Source organism: Salminus brasiliensis, chromosome 21, assembly GCF_030463535.1.
Source record: "Salminus brasiliensis chromosome 21, fSalBra1.hap2, whole genome shotgun sequence".
Taxonomy (NCBI): Eukaryota; Metazoa; Chordata; class Actinopteri; order Characiformes; family Bryconidae; genus Salminus; species Salminus brasiliensis.
In genome coordinates, this window is record NC_132898.1 from 11,643,658 (window position 1) to 11,668,874 (window position 25,217).

Genomic DNA, 25,217 nt, shown 5'->3' on the forward strand with positions numbered 1-25,217 from the left:
CAGTCACTAAGCCTATCAGGACAACATTCTATGGGTGGACCAGTTTGAAGTGTACATTGTAGGATCTGATTTGAAGCCAATATTGCATTTCATAAGAACACCACTTACACCAACATTCACATGTTGTTGTAATGATGTCTCATTGACACTGGACAACTTGCTTTTAGTGAAAGAAGTCTTTATCTGTCCGTTTATATTTACACTGACTGCATTTATCCAAACAGACATATTACACAGGTAGGCAAATCTGGTTAAGAGACTTGCCCAAACACTTTTATTGATGTAGTAAAGTGTGCTAATCCAGCTGGGGATTCAAATCCTTATTTGCATAAAAGAAGACTGTGTTACCAACTACACCAAACCACAAAGAATCAGATTATGCAGCAAGACAATACTTAAAAACAGAAAAGCTAATCGACATCTAAATGGCTTTAAAAAAAAACAAAAAAAAACAAAACAAATTGAATGTTTTACCTTGGTACGTTGGTTATGGCAAGGACATCTAAATGAATTAATGTAAAATGTGATTAAAATACATGCACTGTTCAAAGCAAGAACAGAAAATAAAGACTGGGAAAATATTTTTTCACAGCAAAATAATATGGAGAAAATGTATAAGAGGAGAAAATATTTATTATTTTTCTATTCAGGACATAATCGGAAAAAGATGAAAATAAATACAAATATTCTTTAAGCCCCCTGTTGTGTTGGATCTGCCACATGCAGAAAGATCAGTGCCATTAATTACGTCCTTCTACTAAACACAAAATCCATACAAAACAGCGGCAAGTGGCAAAAAAAAAAAAAAAAAAAAAAAAAAAAAGACGACAACACATTTTTCAGTTTTAGTTCATTTAGTTAAATTTTTTTTCTCTACAGTAGCATTCTTTTTTTAGGAAACATGGTCACAGTTACCAATTCATGAGCAAAACTACTGACAGGTGTGTGTGTGTGTGTGTGGTTTTGTGTAGCGTTTAAACACTAAGTAAAATATAGCAGTGTTCTTTGGTCTTCACATCTCCACATGTTGATCCACAGAATGGTCTCTAAATTGGCTCCATGCTGCCCCCCTTTTCCTTTAGGAACAGTTTTCAGAAATGCTAATTTTCCAAACAATGAAAGAAATTCAAATAACATAATTTGCATGGTAATGGCAAACTAAGCGTTTTTTGGTCATTGTTAGGCAGGCTAGCATGTTTGGTCAAGCTGTTCCTTTAAAGATGAACTGAAGACGCATCAGAACAGACCGTGATGAATTTAGTTTCAGTACAGCCATGATGACAGTGAGGTAAGGATTTCCTTTTGATTGAAGGTTGAAAGTAGCAAATTCTGTAGTTGGTGATAAAAGAAGAAAGCCAGTAATGGTCATATTTTGTAATGAACCCATGTCAGTCAAAGGATACACAGTAATAAAAAAAAATAAATAAAAAAAAAATCAGGATTACAATCACATCTTCGGGCCAGATAGCAAAGTACAAAAAAATTAAATTAAGGCTTCAGTGTTTTGTACTTGAACAAACAAAGTATTCCGATCTGATGAAATATTTACTAAATAGCTGGCAAGTAATAGGATGGCCCATATTACTTTGTATAGCTATGCAACTTTCTTTCATCCAGATCTATAGATACCACTATGGCAGAATGTCTGAAACCACATAAGCAAGTCCATTTGAGATCATTTAACACTCTAATGTGGTCTAAGGCCAATGTGTGATTAACATACACAATTTACCAAGTGTTAATATGATAAGTTATTATCTTAACTTACTGGTTAGCTCTAGTCTCATAGCAGAAAAGTAAACTAACTTCAAGCACAGATCAGACTTGGCTGACTGGCATTGGGATTAGGGAGAAATTGGCTAAACGTGTTAAGTGTCACACTAGTTGAAGCATTCTGTGTGGATACCCTTACAAATCATGTGCCAAGTCCAGAATGTACTCCCTCAGACTCCATCTCCTGGAAATTCAGGGGGTTTATCCTCATACTGTGGTGGAGGTGTCAGAGGCTCTATGGTAACCCCAGCCTGTGGTGGGTTCTGGAGGTTTAGCCGAATGTCTTTAACATGGAGTTTCTCTGACATTATCCTGCGGGACACGGAGTGGTCTGAGGAGGCGGCTGGCCCTGCTGCCACTGCGGCTTGGCTGGGGGTTTGCAGGCTGAGGCCTGGAGGGAGGGAAATATGGTCATTGATGGAATTACTATTACACAAAATAAAAATAAAGAAACAAGTGTTGCAAATTGTGCCAAAGAACCACAACTACTGATTACCTATTTTTGTGTGAACCTTGTTGTTGTGAACCTTAACTAGGTTTAAAAAGTTTCTCATCAAAGACTGAAGCTCAACTGTAAGTGGATCACGCAGCAAGATAAAGCCCCTAACTATTTAAGTCTACAAAGACATGGTTAAAGCAGAAAACATTTTGGAAGTCTAACAATTGTCAACTTTTAAACTTTTTTCCCCCCTAAAAAGTCCAGAACCTAACCTTCATGCAAGTAGGTCATGCAAAAAAACCCACAATATCACTGAGTTAAGGAAGTTTTGTAAGGATGAATGTGCCAAAAAAGTAACCGGTTGTCCAGGAAAACAATACAAATAAAAATACTGTTTTGGGATTGTTTGTTTATTTGGGTTCTATTTAATAACTTTAATAACCAAAATAATGAATAATATTGAAAACAATTAATAATCTAAAAATGTAAACTTATTTGATCAAGCATTTTGGTTCCTCATGAGCTTATACATCTAAAGCTAAAGACAACTTAACAGAAAAGTTGTGGAAAGATGCAAAACAAATTGCACTTAATGAGCAGGTCCCACCATGCGATCACAAGTTTTATCACAGAACAGAAATATTTGTAGGAGGATGACTGCACTCACCTCTATTTGAGAGAGAGAGGGATATCAGTAACAAGTCAATTTCTTTAAGTTTTGAGATTTTGCCAATATATTTTGAGAATTGGGTGATAATATCTAAAGTCCTATTTAAACAATAACAACAGTCCTTTTTACCCCGATGCATGAGGCATAACACGTTCCTTGCACACTCTAGGAAAGCCTCTACTGATGAAGCATCTTAAGGTGTGAGAAACAGCTTTAAAGTGGATTTTTATGAGCTGTACAAAAAATGTCTCCCTTTCACTTACTAGCAGATTTGGCATAAATAGGCAACATTATTGCTCGGCAGCAATTCTTCCCATGTCTGGTCAGATTGTCCTTTTAAAGGCTTAGGATTCCAGTAGTCAGAATGTATCAGTAGAGTGGAAATGATCAACAAAGCAAGCAAATATTCATTCATTCATTTATTCATTCAGTGTGTAAAAAGATTAATTTATTTTGGACCTTAAAAATACTGCAGCTTTTCCTGATTTAGAAACAACGGTCATGGTTATCTGTACCTGGCAGCAGGAGGGTTTTGACCACTCCCAGAGTTTTGCCCCTCCCCCTCATTCTCCACAGCAGCAATAAGGTCCTCGTATGATGGCAGCTGGGAGGTGCTCTGACGGAGATTACTTTGGCGGATTGGATATTGACCACTGGTCACAGCCTCTTCGTAGCTGGGACGTCATAGTTAGGGGCCGGCTGCTCACTAACAAAGACAAACAAAGAAAGACATTGCTGAAAAGCAGTGCAAGGTGTAACACTACAGTAATTAAAGGTAAAGAAATAAACTAGCATAGCAATTTAAATGTGTTAGATCTACCTACTTAAGAATTACATTTGCAAAATGATCACTATAAACAATAATTATAAACAATGCTGTGAGCATTAAAGCACATTTAGTCTGTTTCAGCCACTCAACCTTTCCATGGGGGACCTACTTCAGAACTTTTAGGACCATCAGGATCTTCTGCGAAAGGTCAGAGGTGTCAATATTCCAGGTGGTACTAAATGTTATGGCTAATAGATGTAGATTTCCATTATAATTATTATTATCATTATTAAAGTTTACATTACTCCACAAGCTTATCACCCACCATCATAAATCTGTGTATTTAGTCTAAGGGTAGGATTTAGCAGTCCTCTGGAGTAATAATGAACTTTTGAATTGTGCAGTACAACATGACCTGGCATAATAATAATAATAATAATAATAATAACAATAAAACAAAAATCAAACGATACTGTAATTAGACCGTAAAAAAAAAAAAGATGGTTGGTCAACCAAGCTGGAAGTATTTCACTCTGCCTGGAAGGATAGCGGTATTAAGTAGAGAGTATACAGTACGTATTAAGCTCGCTCAGCATATTTGGTCTTGCTGATTAAGAGCAAAAACTTTCTAAACTCAGCAGATACAGCACCTCAGACTCCAGATATTTTTACCAGCAATGTTTTTACAGACGTTTTATATTGTATAAAATAGAAACAAATCCAACCCTTCATATAAAATCTAATATGTCTGTCATCTGGTGTGGCTGATATAGAGCAGAACTTTGCTGCAGAACAAAGGATGGAAGTGTTTTACTCACTTCCATAGTCAAAATTAGATGACATTATCTCCTCTGCAAATTGCACAACCTACACACTTGATTCAATTCCTTCAAAACTTGTCAAATAAATCAGACCTCTTTTAACTTGGGGCATGTCCCAAAGCTTAGACAGTACACCAAGATAAAAATTTGGATAAGAACCACATGCTTGAGAAATTCCAACTCCGATTCAGACCCCATAATATCAGAGAGACAGCTTTGGTTAAGATAAACAATCTTTTTCTTGCCCCTGATCATGGCTGTGTATCCTTATTGGTAAATAGACAACACACCACAATATCCTCCTAGAACGTTTTGAGAACATAGTTGGAATCACAAGAACAGCCCTATCGAGGTTCAAATCATAGTTAACTAAGCGTTAGCCGTTCGTAAAGATAACCAATGCATCTTCAAATTTTACAAATGCGAGCTGTGGAATTCCGCAAGGCTCTATTTTAGGACAACGATTATTTACATTATACATGTTGCTACTGGGCCACAGTTATCAGCAAACATAGTATATTTTATATGAAAATATAAAAGCCATAGTGTAAATTTACAACACATCTTTAGAATAAACTTAACTAATCTTAGTTATCTGGTATAATAGGTCAATGTTCTTGACCAAATTCATATTACATGTACCGTGACATGCACAAGGTGATACACAGCTCCATATATCATATTATCCACACCTAATGACAAATCAAGATTAAAGAAAATCGAGGATTGTGTAAAAGATTCAGAATGCTGGATGTCACCCCTTCCCTCTTCAAAACAGTGACAAAACAGAGATTCTACACTTCTGGGTCTAAAAGCTGCATCTTAAAATAAACTCTAGCCCATCATTCAACCAACATATTTCTACATCTTCGGGATATGCCAAGCTAAGAAATTATCCCTACGTGATGCCTTATCCCTACGTGATGCAGAAAAAAAATAAAAATAGTACGCTTTTATTACCTCAAGGCTAGATTATGCTAAGATGACCAGCAGGAACCTCAGTAAACTTCAACTAGTTCAAAAAGCTGCAGGCAGGGTCCTTAGTAAAACTAGAAAATGTGACCATATCAGTTCAGTTATTTTAGCACTGCATAACCTTCCAGTTAAATTCCGGTGGGATTACACAATTCTAATATTGACATACAAATCCCTGTACGGCCTCACTCCCGAGTACCTGCAAGATCTTATTGTCTGTTACGAGTAGGGTTGGCGCGACCCGTCGTTATAATCGACTGTGATCGGTTTGCATAACGTGTTTAGATGTGTCGCGAAGATGGGCGCACCCTACTGAAAGCATGGATTTATCCCGGTGCAAAACTGCAGCTACAAAACAAAACAAAACAAAAAACACGCCCGTGTGCATCTAAAGTGTGGGATTATTTCACATGGAAAGTCACATTATTAAAACGTTTCTGAATTGTCCAGGGTAAATACCTAAGGCTTTTCTCGATACCGCGGGAGCTTTTAAATCACACACAGCTGGTCTTAAATCGCTCTCTGCCAACATATATAGTCCACAAACAATCAGATTTCTCGTCGGTCAGGTGTTTAGGCTACATGCCATTTGTTTCTCTAGAAGTCCAGTCAGTGACTCACACACACACACACACACACACACACACACACACACACACACACACACACACACACACACACACACACACACACACACACACACACAGTTTTACTTACAGATTGTTGAATGTGTGGCCATTTTATTTTACTTGAAATATTTAATCTCTTGTTGTTGAGATTTTATGTTTGACTGTAAAGCTGATAACGCTAAAAGTTTTTTTGTTACAGAATAGTGTCCTTCAAGTGCATACTATGTGTTAAGAAAAGACGATTGATGAAAATCTCGCAATATTAAAGGATTTTTTTCCCCCATTATTTTTGGGAAATATTATTTGAATTCCTAACACACTCACATTAGAGTAATCTAAAAATAATTGTTAGATTATTTTGACTAATCCAATAAAAAGAATCATTTGATTAAAAAACTAGTTATGAACATTCACAATTACTTTGTTCTCAGGGTGCTGGCTTCTTACTAGTTCCCAAAATCCAAAAGTTTCAGCGGGGGAAAGAGCCTTTTGGTAATTAATTTTTCCCTTTAGAAAAAGGATGCAAATCCAAGGGCTTATTGATGCAAGGAATTGTGGTAAACTGAGGAGCTGCTCTCTCCTTTTAATTCTCTCCTTTTACCTTTGCAGAGTAAATAACTGCCCACTTGCTGCTGGGCTCCCCTGCACCTGCGACAGACCAGCTGCCCACCCACCAAACTCATCACCGGGCTCCTCTGCCACCCTCGTCAGACCAACTGCCCACCCTCCTGCCACTGCTATCAACTAATGACAATGTTAAAATTTACATGGACTAATTATCTGCCACTATTATTATCACCACCACCATTACTCATCATTATGTTCATTATTTATACCATCACTACTATGATTATATTTGTCACATCATATTATGATTCTAGCAGCACACAAAACAGACTACTGTGGTGGTACAGTGACTTTTCCTCCTCTGGTCAGAACTCTGTTTAGTTTAGCATTTGGTTAATTAATGTTTCCCCTTAGATAAAGGTTGTAGGTCCAAGGGTTCATGGACACAGGGAATTGTTATATATACTCAGGTTTGTGGATGTTGAAGCAAATGGACACCAGCGTTTCAGGGTGCTCCAGTGTCTGTGTTACCTTCTGGCTCTCTCCTTTTAACTAGGCTATTATAGTCAGACCTGTTGTCAGCCACACTCTGATATTGTTCAACATTCTCTGCTCTCTATAAAGCCATTCAGATCTAACTCCATCTCTTTACCTTCTCAGAGTAAATGGTCACCCACTCATCCAGCCCGACCTGCTGTAAGACTGACCGCTGGGGTCCCCTCTAATTGCTTCAGACCAGCTGCCGTCCACCAGTCCGACCACGAGGCTCCCCCACCACCCGTTCAAGACCAGCTGCACACCATCCTACCACAGCTACCTGCCTAATTACAATGTTAAAACCTAAATGGACTCTTAACTATCTGCCACTATTAATATTACCACTATTAACTATCATTACTCTCATTACTCTTACCTTTACTACCAGGATGATATTAAGTTATACTACACCACGATTATTACAGAACAGTATTTAGTCAGCCACTAATTGTGCAAGTTCTACTACTTAGAAAGATAAGAGAGGTCTGTAATTTTCCTCATAGGTACACTTAGTATAGAATAAGTATCTGGTCACCCAAAACAAGCAAGATTTCTGGCTCTCAAAGACCTGTAACAACTTCTTTAAGAAGCTCTTGTTACCTGTATTAATGGCCATTGATAATCTCCCTCAATCTTGGGCCCCATGCAATATCTCATCCTGTGGAGTCAAAATGATCATGAGAACGGTGAACAAAAAGCCCAGAACTACAAGGAGGGACCTGATGAATGACCTGCAGAGAGCTGGGACCAAAGTATCAAAGGCTACCACCAGTAACAAACTAGGCGTGTCACCCTGCTTAAGCCAGTACATGTCCAGGCCAGTCTGAAGTTTGCAAGAGAGCATATGGATGATCCAGAAGAGGATTGGGAGAATATCATGTGGTCAGATGAAACCAAAATAGAACTTTTTGGTAAAAACTCAACTTGTTGTGTTTGGAGGAAGAAGAATGCTGAGTTGCATCCCAAGAACACCATACCTACTGTGAAGCATGGGGGTGGAAACATCATGTTTTGGGGCTATTTTCCTGTAAAGGGGACAGAACGACTGATCCGTGTTAAGGAAAGAATGAACAGGGCCAAGTATCATGAAATTTTAAGCCAAAACCTCCTTCCATCAGTGAGAGCATTGAAGCTGGAATGTGGCCGTGTCTTCCAGCATGACAAACACACTGCTCGGGCAAGGAGTGGCTCTGTAAAAAGCATTTCAAGGTCCTGGAGTGGCCTAGCCAGTCTCCAGACCTCAACCCCATAGAAAATTTGTGGAAGGAGTTAAAAGTCTGCGTTGCCCAGCAACAGCCCCAAAACATCAATGCTCTAGAGGAGATCTGCATGAAGGAATAGGCCAAAATACCAGCTACAGTGTGTGCAAACCTGCTGAGACTTACAGGGAAGGTTTGACCTCTGTCATTAGGTTATGTTTTGAGTTGAACTTTTGTTATTGACCAAATACTTATTTTCCACCATAATTTACAAATACATTCTTTAAAAATCCTACAATGTGATTTCCTGGATTTTTCCCCCCTCATTTTGTCTCTCATAGTTGAAGTGTACTTATGATGAAAATTACAGACCTCCCTCATCTTTCTGTAGGAGAAGTAGGAGAACATTCACAATCAGTGGCTGACCAAATATTTCTTGGCCCCACTGTATATTATTATTAAGAATATGTTGCACAACACAAAACCTGAGGTACACAAAACTGCTGTTCCAGCAGGAACCTCAATAAACTTCAACTGGTTCAAAATGCTGCAGCCAGGGTCCTTACTAAAACTAGAAAATTTGACCATATCAGTCCAGTTCTATCAGCACTTCATTGGCTTCCAGTTACATTCCGTATTGACTACAAAATTCCTCTATTAACATATACAGCCCTACATGGCCTCGCTCCTGAGTACCTGCGGGATCTTATTACATATTACAAACCATCAAGAATACTTAAATCTCAGGGTGCTGGACTCTTAGTAGTTCCCAAAATTCAGAAAACCTCACCAGGGGGAAGCCCCCCGACTCTGGAATAACCTTCCAGATAATGTTCGGGACTCAGACACAGTCTCAATCTTTAAATCTAAGCCGAAAACTCATCTGTTTAGTTTAGCTTTTGGTCATTAAATAAAGATAATTAGATAAAGGTTGCAGGTCCAAGGGTTCACGGACACAGGGAATTGTAGCACACAGAGATGCTGGAGTTTTTGTCTCGCTGCTTGCACGCGACCTCTCAGGTTTGTGGATGGACGCTAGCGTTTCAGGGCGCTCCCGTGTCTGTTTTATCTTCTGGCCTTCTCCTTTCAATTACGAGAATATAGTCAGACCTGCCGGAGTCGTCAGATACACTATGATAGTGTTCAACTTACTCTGCTCTCCAAAAAATCTCAGAACGAGTTCTCTCTTTTTACGTTCTCGGAGTACATAGCCCCGCTGAGGTCCCCTCTACCTGCGTCAGACCAGCTGCCACCTACCAGTCCGACCATCAGGCCCCGCACCCACCACCACCCATACCAGACCAGCGGCACACCCTTCTACCACTGCTACCTGTTTAACGACCATGTTAAAACCTAAATGGATCTGCCACTATTAATATCACCACTATTAACCATCTACACCATAATTAGTATATTATGATTATGATCAGAGCAGTTCAACAGAATAGATGGTTTGGTAATTTCTATCAATAATGTTTAAATAGTTCTGACCAGAGAAGGACGGGTGCCCCTTGTGAATCTTAGTTCCTCTCAAGGTTTCTTCCTCCAGCTATGAGGGAGTTTTTCCTTGCCACTGTCGTCGTTCGCTTGCTCACGGAGGGTCCTTGATCCTTCATGTCTTATGTTATTTCTTTTTTTGTCTGTCTTTTACTAATTACTAACTATGTAAAGTTGCTCTGTGACGACAACAGTTGTAAAAAGCGCTATACAAATAAATTTGATTTGATATGTAAAAGTTTTCATTTTGCATTTTTAAGAATAAACTTTAAAGAAGCAAGAACTCTAAAGGTAGCTGAAATAAATCAAATTACATTACTTTTGTATTATATAGTATTCTATATAATGTATAAGTTACTGTAGGTAATCAGTAAATACAAGTAATCAGTAATCTGTAACAGAACATTTTTAAAGTAACCCTCCCAACTTTACTGTTTAATACTTTTCTCTCTGTAATAAGAAATGTAATTTCAGCTGTACAAAAGTCCAAATTTCAACATTTTGTTGTTGTTTAACATTTTACACACCACACAAAATAAAAACACTCTCTACTTTCTCCTCCCCTTCCAAAACCATCCCTACGACCACAACGTGTGAGAAAGCACGAGATCCATCCCAAAATCTAGGGTTCATAGAAGCAAGATAGTTTAGTTTAGTGTTTTAGGTACAGTTTTACCACACTATAAAAAGTCCAGATTTAAGTTTAAAAAAAAAAAAAAAAAAAAAAAAAAAAATCACCAATCTGAACACACTGTAAAACAAATGTTTCAGAAAAAAAATGGGAGGAAAACACTCCTATATAGGAGTGCAAAACTAGTAGAAACTTAATACAACAGGCAAAAGGAGGTTCCAAAAATACTAGTCAAAAGTAATTCTAGCAGCATTTCTTAGATCTGCTGACAAATAGTTCATTTTAACTTTATGTAATATTATTAATATTAATAATAATAATAATAAATGATAATAACAATAACCGAAACAATGTCATTTGTTGTCAGGACCTCGCCGTCACACTCTCCCCCGGGGCAATCCCAGGACTCCGCCCACATGCCTAAACAAGGAGCTGGGATTCCGGATGGTGGCCGCACACACGCGCAGCAGTTGACTTCCCCTCATTAACGAAACTCCCCACACCTGTGACTGTGGCTTTATATTCCTGTGTTTCACGCTTGCTCAGAGCTGTGAATTAATTCTGTGTATGGCCTCCGTACCAGTGTGCACCATGTTCTGTTCAAGGGGAAGCTGTCTGGATTGTGTTTTCCTTGCCCTGCCTAGTCCTTGGTAATCCTACTCCTCATCTTCTCCTTGTTATGTCTGTTGGATTTATACTCCCTTACCAGTTCGAAGCTCTGCTTCATGTTTGTTTCCCTCCTGGTTATTGTGCCTTCCTGCCCTGTCTAGTTATTTCGCTTGGCTTGCGGTTTTAGTTTGTATTTCTCCCTGAGCACCTCTCAGTAGCCTTGTTTTTCCAAGCTCTGTTTCCTCCCAGCTCCATGGTTTGTTATTTTGCCCAGTCCAAGTTACTTGGTCATGTTAGTATTGTTTAGTAGTTCTCTGTCTTAGTTTGTGGAACTCCTGTATTCACCTGTTTTGTTTATTACCCTGCTATTTTATTAAAGTTCTTGCATTGTCCATCCCTGCTAGGGTTTCTTTTCTCACTGCCATGCCTGACTCGACCTGACACTTGTAATCCAGACAAATCTGATGATTTAAGGGAGCTGAACATTTTTGCAAGGCACTATATGTAAATGCGTTCATTGTCATGGTCTCCTTTGTTGCTATATAGTTTTATGGACTACACATACTTAACACACTGAAATAAATGCTTTTCGGATAACATGATTTGGGACTATTAATGGCAATGACAAGACAGTGTAGTGTTTACACGTTTACATTACATGTTTTGATTATTTTCATATAGAAGATTGCAATACAGTAAATTAAGTAAGGTCAGCAGTTACTCACTTCTCTCCTGGATCTCCCTGTACCTGGTCACTGTATTGAGCCGCAGAGGCTGTATTTCCCCCGCTATGTCTTCTCCTCTGTTTGCTTCTCACACTCAGACAAACGGCCAGCAGCAGCATGGCCAGCCCAGCCCCAACCAGCACAAATGCCACCGATGAGGTTTTCAACTTTGATTCATCGCTGGTTGAGTTTGAGGCTGACCCATTTCGGGGTGTTTCCAAAGGAACCAAACTCCAGAGGATCATGACAACACCCAGGGCCACCAGTCCGACCCCCAGAGCGCAGAAAGCATACTGTGAACCTAAGCTGCTTCCTCCAGCACTTGAAGAACGAGCGCGGCGGCTTCCAGAGCACAGCGGCTGTCCACTGGAACACATTGTGTGCACACACCCACCACCCGCACGTCCTCACACAACTTGGGAGTCTTGGGAGAGCAGTGCAAAACTGAGGGAATACAAGAGAGAGCATTGCATTAGTTTAAGAATAAAAATACAAAATGTGCATAGGTCCATGAGAAAACTCTCCAATGGAGAAGGGCAACTTCCTGAAATCAAGGCAAATCTGGGAACGTGGGCAAAAAACTTGGAAGAAAGGGATCTGTGCTTCTTCTTTTTTTCCAGAATACTGTGAAAAATCTCAGAAGAAAAAAAAAATGCCAGAAGGGAAGACAAACATCCAAAAATCCTTTAGATTTAAAATGGGAGTGGCACGACAAGATCCAAACCAGACAAGATCCCACACAGAGAACAGAGAGCATTTCAGCCCACATTATATCATACATATGTGTTGTCACTCTAAAATGATTTAACAGTTATACAGACGCGATCACAACTTTGAACTGTTACATGGTCTATACACTTGCACTCACTATTATGTGGTCTATAATAACCTAATGCTAGCCTACAGGCTACACTTAATTTTTTACAAAAATTTTCAACATACACTCATGTTACAACTGGGCAATAGGACTATTTTGTTTTATCCTGATCAATTTTGTTATCAAGATACACAACATACTTTCCTGAGCATATCACAACATATCACCACAAGATAGCACATGAACAAACACACACACACCTTACATTACACTAATATTGAGTACTGGGTAGGCTCTCCCTTTGCTCTCAAAACAGCCACACTTTTTCATGCCATGGATTCCACATGTTGAAAACATTCCTTTGAGATTCCAGTCCAATGCTGACATACCACATCCCAAAGGTGTTTAATTGTATTTAGATCTGGCATCTGGAAAGACCTGGGGAAAACAGCCTGGTCAGATGAATCTCTATTTCTGCTGAGGCATACAGATAGTAAGGTTAGAATTGGGGGTCAACAGCATGAATCCATGGACCCAACCAGCCTTGTGTCAACACTTCAGGCTGGTGAAGGCAGTGTAATGGTGTGGGGAATGTTTTCTTGGTGCACCTTGGACCTATTAATACTATTTAATCATCACATGAATTAATTATTGTTGCTGACCATGTGCCATCTCTTCATGGCCACAACTTTCTTATATTCTACTGACTATTCATATAATAACACACCATCTCACAAAGCAAATGTCCTCTTAAACTGACATGACAATGATTTTAGGCCTTTATATAAAATTTGAATTCAATAGAACATGTTTGGGATTTGATATATAGGAGATCCAGCATGACAGTGCTCCTGAAACATCTGCAAGAACTGGGAGATACGATGACACCCCAGAAAACCCTTGCCTTTTGGAGCTTTTATAATTCCAGTTTAAAATGATGAAATAAGCATATTTAGTTTATTTAAACACTATATACTAGGGATGTAACGATACAAATAATAATAATAAAAAAAAAAAGTCATGGTTCTGTTTACACTGTGGTTTGAACTTTACCGTATCACTGTCGTCTGCCATCCTTATTTAAACTGGACCACAAAAGTATTAAAAGAGATGAAAACCAATGTCAGTCTGGTGATGTTGAGCAGTGTAGCCTGAGTGCAGGTCAACTTAAAGGCTTTGTTGTATTTCGTTGAGTTTTGATGAACTGATGAGTACATTGCAGCTTTTAGACCAGCACAGCATACATTTTCTTTTTGGCTTGATGGTTTAGCTGATCCATCAGTATGACCAACTTGACCAAGGAAGCTGACCAGTTTGAATTTACTACACTGGCAAAAGCATGTCAGTTCAGCTTTTGTTTTTAAGAGGCTGCCAGTAAAATGTTGACAATTTCGTACAAAGTAGCATTAGCTTGCATGTAGCATATTTTGACTCTAAAATGCATTGAAATTCAAAGGATCCATCTATGATCAACAGAAAAATGTATATTGGACAAAACATGCCTTTGCAACATTTTTTATTTCCACAGAAAACTTCACTCATTTTTTCTGTACAGAAAAATCTTTTAGACCCAGAGTTTCAAATGTGGGCATAACCGCATGGCACAGACTACATGACAACACACCTTCAGTGGTCTATTTATTTCAAACTAGGAAACAAATTACATATACAGTCTCACCAAATTGACTCCAAGTTAAATGCAAAACTCTTGTCCTGGTCAATGCTCTGGTGATGCAAACAACGTAACTAAACCACGCTCCTGCTCCTCCTAGCCACCAATAGGCCGCAGTATGCTTCTTTCTTTATTTTTCTCTCTCTCTCCATTACTTTTTCACTCTATCCGTCATGTGCCCCCCCTCTCAATTTTCTCAATCAAAGTGTTAATTTGGGAGCAATACTGGATACAACAACAAAGATGTCATGAGCCAGAATGTTAATGTCACAGTTTAAACAGACAGAAAAGTCTAAGATATTTGAGAGGCTTCAGTTTAGTCTTGCAGCTCAGAAATTGTGGTGTTCTGCCAAACAACCCTGTTGCCATGACACCAATTCACGCACACAGTTATGTAGGCATTTCAGCTGCCATGTGCTGAATGATGATGAAGATGGTGATGGGGCACACTCAGGTAAAACCTAAAGTGCATCAGAGACATTTGGCTTCACATTTCAACCAATATCAATACCCCCCCCTTCTTTTTTTCATATTCTATTCTTTCATATTTTCTTCATATCACCTCAATTTCATGACAAATGGACCAACAAAACCATAAACATTGTATTAAACTGTATAAGTAATGTTTGGAGACAATAAAAAAAAACAATGCTAAAGAATGCAGATCAGCAGATCTGACATTAAGCAGTAGAAGCAGTTGAATCAATAGCACTGTAGTGAATATTGATCAAGGCTTAAAACATGAGCAATAAAGTAACTAAACAGGTTTGATATGTTTGCTCATGACAAGCCAACAAGTTCATAGTATGAGGAACAACCGGTCTACCATCAGCTCAAAACATATAAAGAGATCAGAAAAACAATCTTCTGCTATGCATTTCTATCTTGAAATGCTGGCCCTTAGTAACACCCATTGTATGTTGTTTAACTACTGCAAATGATGACTTTTTGACTGACTAGTCAATAGAGCTGTAATGATGCATGATTAAATTAATCTTGCAATATATTGCAATTAAATTAATCTTGCAATATAATGATATTGTAAATACATGCCAGTATACACTGGAGATGTGACAATGTTCTGTCAGTCACAATTGTGTAAACCAAAAGAAAACAAAAACAAAATCATCCCCCAAGACAAGAGAAACTATTGGGTGAAAAAAACTGCCACTACAGAATACCTTTTAATTCCTTCACAGATGAGGACAGACACCAAACATGATTTGTAGAAAAGGGCAGCCACTAAACTCCAGAAAAACACCACACCCATAGCGAAAGAAATTTGCAACAGTTTCTAGACACAGAAGATCCATACACTTTGTTTACAAGTTGTGGTTGAGATGCATCTCAAGTGATCACAATCTGATTGCAATGTGTCATGCATTAATGCATCAACATTATGTGATCAGCTTAAAGCAAACATAAGAAATAATTATATCTAAAATATCTAAAGGTCCCTTTATCTAAAAAAGATAAAAGGTCACACATCTAATGCTTTTCTCTACAGAATGTGAGATTGTCTTTACATTGTAAAACATGGTAACTACTTCACGTGGTAAGCAATATGAAGGAAATAAGCAGTTAATTCACAGTGTTCATTTCAAATAGAAAAAGGTTATCACAGTAGTTGTTAAAGTTAAACCCCTCTTTACAACGCACATGCTCCATGTCTGATGTGCAAGGCCCATTTTAAACCGTTGTTACGACCACATGGTGTGAACAGAGAGGGGCCCAAATACACAAATCATTTCTGACCAAACACAAAACAGGGAAATCTGTCAAAGGGCCAGGAAATGTTACCTAAAACGCAAACAACCAGACAAGATGGACAAAATTCAATCCACCACTAGAGCCAGATAACTCCCATTGGTCTCATTCCTCACAGTTGACTTTCTGTAGCAGTACAGTGCACAAATGAAGGAGAGTCAGATTACTTGCTGCTCATGCACACATAATTCATCATTTAATGCCCATGATATTGTTATTGTGTTATCCTTCATACATCACATGTCTATATAGTGCTGCCCTAATGTTAGATAAGTATCAGTTGATTCTCAACATTCAAATGGAATCCTGACATTTCTAGTAATAAGCTAGACAATGGCATTCATTCTGCATGCAATTCACACCCGTCTATTTACCTTCAGAGCAAGACAAAAACCTGCTTGGACAGATTACTTTGCCTTATGACACCCTGCATGCATTTCCCCATCATGAAAGCATTAAAAACACATTTCATGTTAATAAAAATAAAAAAAAGACAATGTGTCCAGAATCAAGCATTTTATCTACATTTTAAAAATGCATGTGAAAGGCAACAGCATCGCCATTGACAAAAATGCAGATAAAGAAAGCAGATATTGCCATCCCTCAAATTGCCCACATTCCCCATTTCCGTGGCTCTAATAATACCCTAATAAAACTAGTGACATTTAGATAGGCACTGATAATTCAGTTAAACTTTAAATTTAGTGACAGTGATGCATGGCCACAGTACAGACAATACATTTTGTGCTTGATCATGTAATTTACTGAAAAACTAGCCTCACATCCCACTGCAGCATCTCAATCTTTACCATTACACCAAATAACACTCATTAGGGTTGCTACAGACCACCACACAACCAAATTCATAGTTTTATAAATGTATCAAGAGGGGAAGACAATAATCCTAACTTAATTCTTAAACAGACAAACAAAACAGAAAATGACGCCTACAGTGCGTTAGACTGTGGTTAGCTAATAAGGTTTTACAAAGCATGTCAGTACATGCCATTAAGTTATGAAAAGGCAAGTGCAATTGCTAGTACCTATTGTTGTTTGTACACTGTGTCCCTGCAAATACAAGTTCTAAATAAAAAAGTACCAAACCAAAATATCACCGCTTCAATAATGATCATATGGAAGATAAAAAGCTGTGTTCCACACACTTCTACTTTTGCCCACTTTTTATAACCACATGCGTCATCCAACAGGACGCAGAGGAAAGTGGGAGAGTTTATGAGGTTTAGCTAACTCCCTTACAGCCGTCCCAAATCAAATGAAACAGCATCTACACTGATAACTACAATTAATGAAGGAGGGGAGGAGGGAGGGGGGGGGTAGACAAAATAAGCATTTCGACATTGTGAAGAAGAAACCAAAAGTCAGATAAACTCACCTTTACCTACCCGGTGTCTGCTACTCGACGCCCTTGGAGTTTTATCCTGCTGTACCTGAGTCAGGTGTGTTTCTCCTCAGCACAACGAATAAACTGAGGCGAAGAAGAATCTTCATGTGCTCTCATTCATTGAGCGAAGAGAGGGTTTGCAATCATTTGGGTCAATTCTCTTTTTTCTTAAGTTTCTCTCCTCCTTTGTTGCGGGCTATCAGAAACAGGAACTTTGCAAATCGGCTCCCGCCGGAGCGCCTTTACCGCAGGGTCTTAACGCTCGCCGGGTCCCGGATGTCCAGCGCAAAGTTCGTTAAATTTCAAACTCGAACTGAATCGACTCGAACTGAATCGATTCACCTCCCCTCCACATTGCCGTGTTCCGAGTTGTAACCTAGACAGTTTTGTGATTAAAGACAGAATAAAATTAATAAAAGGTTTATTAAGAGGTAAAATAACATATTGGGCCAACTGGGTACGAAGAGCTGGAAACCACGGGACAGACGGTCAGGTAGAGAAAGCTATTTAGTTCTGATGCAATTGCAAAGTCATTCCTTGCCATGAAAATAAACTTAATCTCAAAGATTACTGCATCCCAGCCACAAAATCAAATGTATTTGTATAGCACTTTTTACAACTGGAGTTGTCACAAAGCGGCTTTAGAGAATCAGTAATCAGTAGCTAAAAAGACAAGAAATCAACAACATAAGGAGACATGAAACCATAAGACTCCATTGAGCAAGCCAAAAGCAACAGTGGCAAGGAAAAACTCCCTCAAAAAACCTTGGGAGGAATCAAGATTTACAAGATTTACCCATCCTCCTCTGGGCCCATCCTCCTCTGAGTAACGAGAGTAATGGTAGTTAATGGTGGTAATATTAGTAGTGGTTAAATAGTTCAGAGTCCATGTAGATTTTAACAAGGTCATTCAGAATAATTCAGTGTAATTCAGACAGGTAGTAGTGCCAGGAGGGCGTGCAGCTGGTCTTGCACGGGTGGTAGGGGAGCCTGCTGGCCGGACTAGTGGGTGGCAGCTGGTCTGACGCAGGTAGAGGGGACCCCAGCGGTCAGTCTTCTAACACGTTAGGCTAGATGAGCGGGCGGCCATTTACTCTGAGAAGGTAACGAGACAGAGGTAGTTCTGGATGGATGGATGACAACTCTGACTATAACAGCCTATTTAAGAGATAAGAGAGCCAGAGGCTAGTAGAGCCACGGGAGCACCCTGAAACACTGGCGTCCTTCTGCTCCACCGTCCACAAACCTGAGTGATCACGTGGAAGCAGCGAGACGACAGCTCCAGCATCTCGGTATACTACAATTCCCTGTGTCCATGAAGCAAAGGCTTTTGGAGGATAGCTTGGTGTCGAGAATGGCAGTGAAGAAGACACTTCTCACCACGAAACACATCAAATGCAGACTGACCTTCAGCAACAAGTATAGAGATTGGACTGCTGACGACTGGGGTTAAAGTTATTTTCTCTGATAAAGCCCACTTCAGACTGTTCGGGACATCTGGAAAAATGATTGTCCAGGGGAAGAAAAGGTGAGCGCTACCATGCTGTGTCATGCCAACAGTGAAGCATCCTGAGACCATTTATTTGTGGGGTAGCTTTTGAATCAAAGAAAGTGGGTTCGCTCATAATTTTGCCTAAAAACATGGCCAATGTTCCAGGAGCAATATGGTGATGAACAATGCTTTTCCCAGCATGATAGAGCACCATACCACAACGCAAAAACGATCACCACACTGTAAAAAACACTTTTTCAAAATGTTGTGGAAACATAAAATTACAAGTGGCTTCAAATTAATTGCAGCAGTGATGTTTAACCAACGTTTTAAATCACGTTTTTCTAACATACAATGAATCACACTTAGTAAACTTTTCAAAACGTGTTGAACTGAAACCATGCGTTAGTCCCAGCTTGAATTCTCAGTTGCGCAGGTGCAGTCACTTCATCGCTCACTGAAGGACATTTTCTCCTGAGACTGTTGGGACGTTAACGTACTTTGAAGGTAATTAGCTCAGTAGTAATGTTTTAAGTCCCTGCAAATATGAGTAACATGTTTTAAGGAAAATGTTCAACGTTCTTTGCCATGGTAAAATGTTAGCGATGTCCTGCTAGCGCTCATGCTAGCAATAGCTAGTTAGCTAGTGACAGTTGATGTTGGATTTTGCTTATTAAACACCTGCTGTTTTTGTTTCTCACTCCTGTACACAATCGGTTTTGTTTTAAAAGGGTTTATGCTCATTTGTTCTTTCGTTTGCGTCCGGGCAGTAGGAATTTAGATAGCTAGCACTAGCTAGCTATCTTAGTAATGGCTATGAAGCCTGCTAGTGTGTAACGCTAGCGCTAGGTTAGCTAAGTTAATTCCGCTAGCTAGTTCTAGCTAGTGAGGCTATTACCCTGTATACTGAAAGTTCTGTTTATTTTTCATGTTCACATTAAACATGCGCAAGTTTCATAAAACATTTTTAGTCAAATTAGTGAGGAAAATGTTGGAAGAGGTTTGTCAGTTAGCTAAAGTTTTAAAACGCTGCTCCCCAGTTAATCTCTTATTCGCCAAACTGTGGATATTCGATTAGTCTTTCACCTCGATTTGAAGTACATAGCAGGACATATCGGAGCTGTAGACGTTTGGGCAAGTAAGTCAGAAAGTTTGTAGTTGTTGTATACACACCACAATACTAAACCGATTACATAGTGCATTTAAAAGGGTCACGTTATAAATACAAAGACAGTAAACACAGTAAGCACCTAACACCTGTCACATTCTTGACCGATTCATCTTGTATTTTAATGTATGCAGTTGACTTGTCTACGTTTTTCTTTTTGTCCTCTCATATCTAAGAGAAACTGCCAATACAAAATCTCCATGCAAACGTTGCAGTGCAATGTTAGTTATTTTTTTTAACTGAGATTAATACAATCATATTGTATATTAGAAGCAACATGCATGTTTAAGTGTCAACACTGCAAGCTTGTTGCAAGAATCTAAGATTATTTAAGTTTTTTTTCCGGATAATTGTATCTAGTTGTCATTCCTTTGCATATCATTTTGTTTGCTTTTGGAAATAATGAATGAAATTATTTAATGAAATAATGGAAATAAAACCATCAGAATACAACCTTATTTTTGTTAAAATGAGAAGTATTGGTCATTTTGAGAATTTAACATGGTAAATTTAAATTACAGAGACATAATTTGTTGTAGTGTATGTGGTAATGATATGGAGGAAAATGGATGTTAATGCTCCATCCTGGAGGAATCAGATGCCAAAGATAAGACTGACCGTTCTGGAAACTTTACTGTGGGGACAACCATTACGTTAAATGGTGTTGGCATTGTACCTTGACCCACAAGTTCATTCAATTATGCCTTAATATACGCTATATAGACTGCATTAATACCCTTTATGTATATTCTTTGCTTTTGTATATTTCAAGTTTCTGAGTGTCTTAAACATGTTGGTAAAGATACCTGCTGCTAAACAGAGGTCACTTTAATTCATTTAGTTCATTTGATAATATTGTGAGGTTATGTTTTCAATATAGCAGATTTTTTTTAGCAGAAGAAAGGCTTCAGAATACTCCATAGAATGTTTAGGATTTGTATATTGAATAATTCAGCCTAATGGCATTGTACCTTGACTAACCACAACAAGTTCATTTATTATTGCCCCGATATAGACTTAGTCAGCTTTAAGATCTTTTAAAAATATATTGTTTATGGTTATGCACATTTCGATTTGATGTATATTTCAAATGTCATGGTACAGATACCAGTTGATGAACATTTATCTTGTCCAGATTTTTGTAATACAGCTGTCTTGTAGGTAAAACTGTACATTTAGTCTTTGTTTTTGTGAAAATGATTTCTGCTGTTAATAAATTGTGAAATACATTATCTGTCTTTATTTCAGCAGGATTAAATCAATGCAGTTCAGGAAACTAGTGTATTGCTGTTGTCATGTACAACAAACACTTTTTAGTTTCTAGTCTAATTAAAAAAAAAATTGTAACTAATTTTAAAGCATTTTCTAGTTGGTGGAGGTGGGGGTGCAAAAAATGTAGCTTTACCATTACATGATAAGTTCTGCCAACTTAAAATATTAAATTATAATTACATATCTGAGAGAAATATTATGTTGTGTGGCTTAAGTGACTTAATAATGTAAGTTTACCTAACATTTAAGGCTTGTTATATTAACGTAAAATTGTAATCACAAAGAACAAATCAGCCTTAAAGTTGTATGAACTAACAAAACAAGCAAGGAAATCAGTTGCTTAATGATTTTAAGTTGGAATCACTAGAACGTTTTTTACAGTGCCAGTGGCTTGGCAGAAACTCCACAGATCTCAATCCCATTTAGAACCTGCGGTCAAGAAGAAAGGTTAACACTGTAATTAAGTCTACCTTGAATACATTTGTGAAAAAGGCAATTTTATAATATTTTAAACATTATTTTATGTTTTTATCTTTTACACTTACAAATAACAAAAATGGGACCTGTAACATCCTGCAAGGTCAGTACTTAGTAACATTCTATCTGTATTTTTATATATATATATATATATATATATATATATATATATATATATATATATATATATATATATATTTATTCATTTTATTTGCATATTTAGCTTTTAAAAGACCATTTATTGAAGATTAATTAAAAATCTATGTGAAGTACACTCTTAGCTACTAAATCAAGCACGTAACCAAATTCAGTTGATGGTTGGATTTTATTTGCCAGATCCAGAAATGATTACTGTCAGACCTATTGAAAGAAAGATTGCTTAAATAGAACCCAACTGGCAATGTGAAGGTAGGCTAGAAAGTCTCCAGAAGCAGCACATAATACCAAATTCTAAAGAGATTCAAATACAGATGTAAAACAAGTCATTTAAATCTACTGGTCTGGTAAGGGCTGCAAAGCCATTGCTAATTCTCTGGGACTCTAGCAAACCACACTATTCACTAATATAGAAAATGCAGAAAAGTGGCAAACCTTTCTAGAAGTGTACCAAGATTTCACCAAGAGCACATCAATAAAACATCTAAGCTACCACTGCACCCCACCTCAAAAACATAATACAAACCATATTGGTATTATGGTGGTAGTAGTGTGATGATTTGAAGCTGCTTTGCTTCTGCAGGACATGCACATTATAATTGATGGAATCATGAATTCTTCTCTCTGAAAACCTTATAGCCTAAAGAAATGTCCACCTGTCACTTGCTAAAGCTTAAAAGTAGAATTATATTAAAACAAATACAGAGATCACTGTGTGGAAGAATTAGGTAATAATAACTCATTTGTTTTACTGCAAATGGCATCATGGCAATTGTACATACTGTCTGTAAATCCATTGTACATGTTACTTTGACTTTGCATATATATCATTGTATATATGCAGCTCTCACAGTACACAACCCACCTTTACATTCTCTCCACTCACGCTGCATATGTGTATATTATAATTGTAATGTGACTTTCCTGCAACAGCAATAGTTGTTGCTATTTATATGTAAATAATACGTTATTTTCCACTTCTGGTTAGATGCTAACGGCTCTGTACCTGTACTCTGCATAATGACAAAACTGAATGTAATCTAATTGACAAGCTATTGACATAAGGCGCTGAAGCTTTATATTTATTTATATATATATGTAGGTGAAGGTGAATCAATACTAGCCTCCAGAGCAGGACAGCGGACAGCAGGGTAGTGGAGTGCCAGATTTGGGCCTATTGTTCCACAATGCAATTTGAAATGAAAAGGGAGGAGATACTCACACTTTAGAAAAATATTAAAAATGGCAGATAATTATGCCAGTGCACCAACAATGATGGCAGAAGAATGATGTATGTTGGCACGATAATCCTGTGTAAACAATAAAGCATGATGCTCTCTAATACAAATCAAACTAATGTAAAACTCTAAATCAATGTTAATTAAAGGACATTTTGAAAAATAGAAGGACAGAAGTCAAAAGAAAGTAACGTAAGTAAATCACTGCTTGGTCTTGCTGGTTATTCAGTCTATTCATGCTGCTTTGTTACAACACCAGTTGTAAAAAGCGCTATACAAATAAATTTGATTAGATGTTACTACGTTATCAAGTAAAATTACTGGCAGATCATTTTGTGTGTTTTATGAAATAATGCCTAAAGGAAGTTCTGCCAGTCCAGTACCATTACATACATCGACAAGATTTAAGATGTTTGTATGTGTGAGGATGGCATGCTTTATTGTGTATTGTAGTTGTAAATAAACAAATTGTCTGAGACACTGTAAGCACAATAAGATTTGTTTATTTATTGTCCTGTACAGATTGTGTCAGTGACACACATTAAGATGCTATACACAGATGCTTTACAACAGTACTGTATCCACTGATGGCACAATTATAAGTGCTGTACACGCATGTGAAAGTTAGTCATAAATCCAACACCTGTACATTTCCTGATACAGTTTTTAAACTTTTGCACTATTGCATACAGTGCTGATAAGTGTCAGTATGACAGAATCTAGCTTGAAATTTTACAACATAAAATGAGATACAGTTAAGGGGCCATATCCTACATCTTGCAGGTTTGGTTTTTCTATACCAAAATTAGACATTTTTATACATTTTATTTGTATCCAGGCTCTTTTTATACTTTACAATTAAATATGTTTTTTGTTTCTGTGACATTCAGACAAAAGTACATTGCATTACGAAAAGCAGTAGTAGAAGCCATCTCTGGCTGTATGTTTGTGTATGTTAGTCCATTCCTATAAAGCAATAACAATTAACAGCAATATTGGGGTGTTGAGCCTGAAGCTGTATGATTTTCATCTGAGTTGTTGCCACTCAGTTTTGCTGCACGTTAAGCTGAAAGACCAGTTTACCTTTGACAGGCCTGAGGCTCTATAAGAAGGGTGTGTACTGCATCTACTACACATTTATCTAGGAACCAGTGGTGTTTGCATTTCACAAAACCTAGTGTATGGCAGAGTGTAACATTTAGCACAATTTGGACATTTCAGTTTAAATCTTGCAACATTGTGTTTATTCTGTTGGATGTAGCTGTAGAAGTTGAATCACAATATATTCTATTTTTCACTTTAAATTTTAATATTTGACGTAATGGATGGTGTAATGGATAGTGTAGTTTAAGGTTTGTCCTGTGAAGTGAGCCCTGTGTTGTAACTCACTGCTTGAGTAGTGTGTTCACTAGATACTTTCCTACTCAACTTGTTAGCTAAACAGTTTCTTTTACTTCTACTTGAGTCATTATTATTTTAGAGTAATAATACTTGTACTTGTGTAGCTATAGTTTCTAGTTACTCTGCCAGGTTAGCCTCCAGTAAGCTGCCTGCATAATTACAATTAGCTACAACAAACATTTCAGCTCGGTAACCTGGCATTTTGGTCGCTACATAAACACAACATTATTTATAATCATAATGTCGAAAAAGAAACTACAGAGGAATTTTAGGGAGCGTAAATATGCCAAATATATATCCATTACAAAGCCAATATGGACATTTTACCACACTTTCTCTGTCCTCATGATGCTAACTTACAGAAAATCTCCACACTCTGCTATACACATACACCACCATTGCTAGGAACATTTTTATTTTAATTAAAATTGTGAAAGAAAGAAATGTATACATTTAGTGTGTGACTTTTTTTCCATGGCACACATGCTTATAAACACCAAGTCTGCTAGTAAAG

The 25,217-nt window shown here is 37.8% G+C and overlaps 1 protein-coding gene across 1 annotated transcript; it reads right to left on the reverse strand.

Annotated features, from left to right (window-relative positions):
- Nucleotides 1-704: 704 nt before the first annotated feature.
- tmem51b (transmembrane protein 51b) lies at nt 705-17,712 on the reverse strand. The gene is given in 6 exon segments (XM_072666091.1): nt 705-2,090; nt 2,092-2,164; nt 3,398-3,563; nt 3,566-3,588; nt 11,842-12,285; nt 17,491-17,712. Coding segments are annotated over 5 exon segments (786 nt in total). The 5' UTR covers nt 12,219-12,285; nt 17,491-17,712; the 3' UTR covers nt 705-1,943.
- Nucleotides 17,713-25,217: the final 7,505 nt, after the last annotated feature.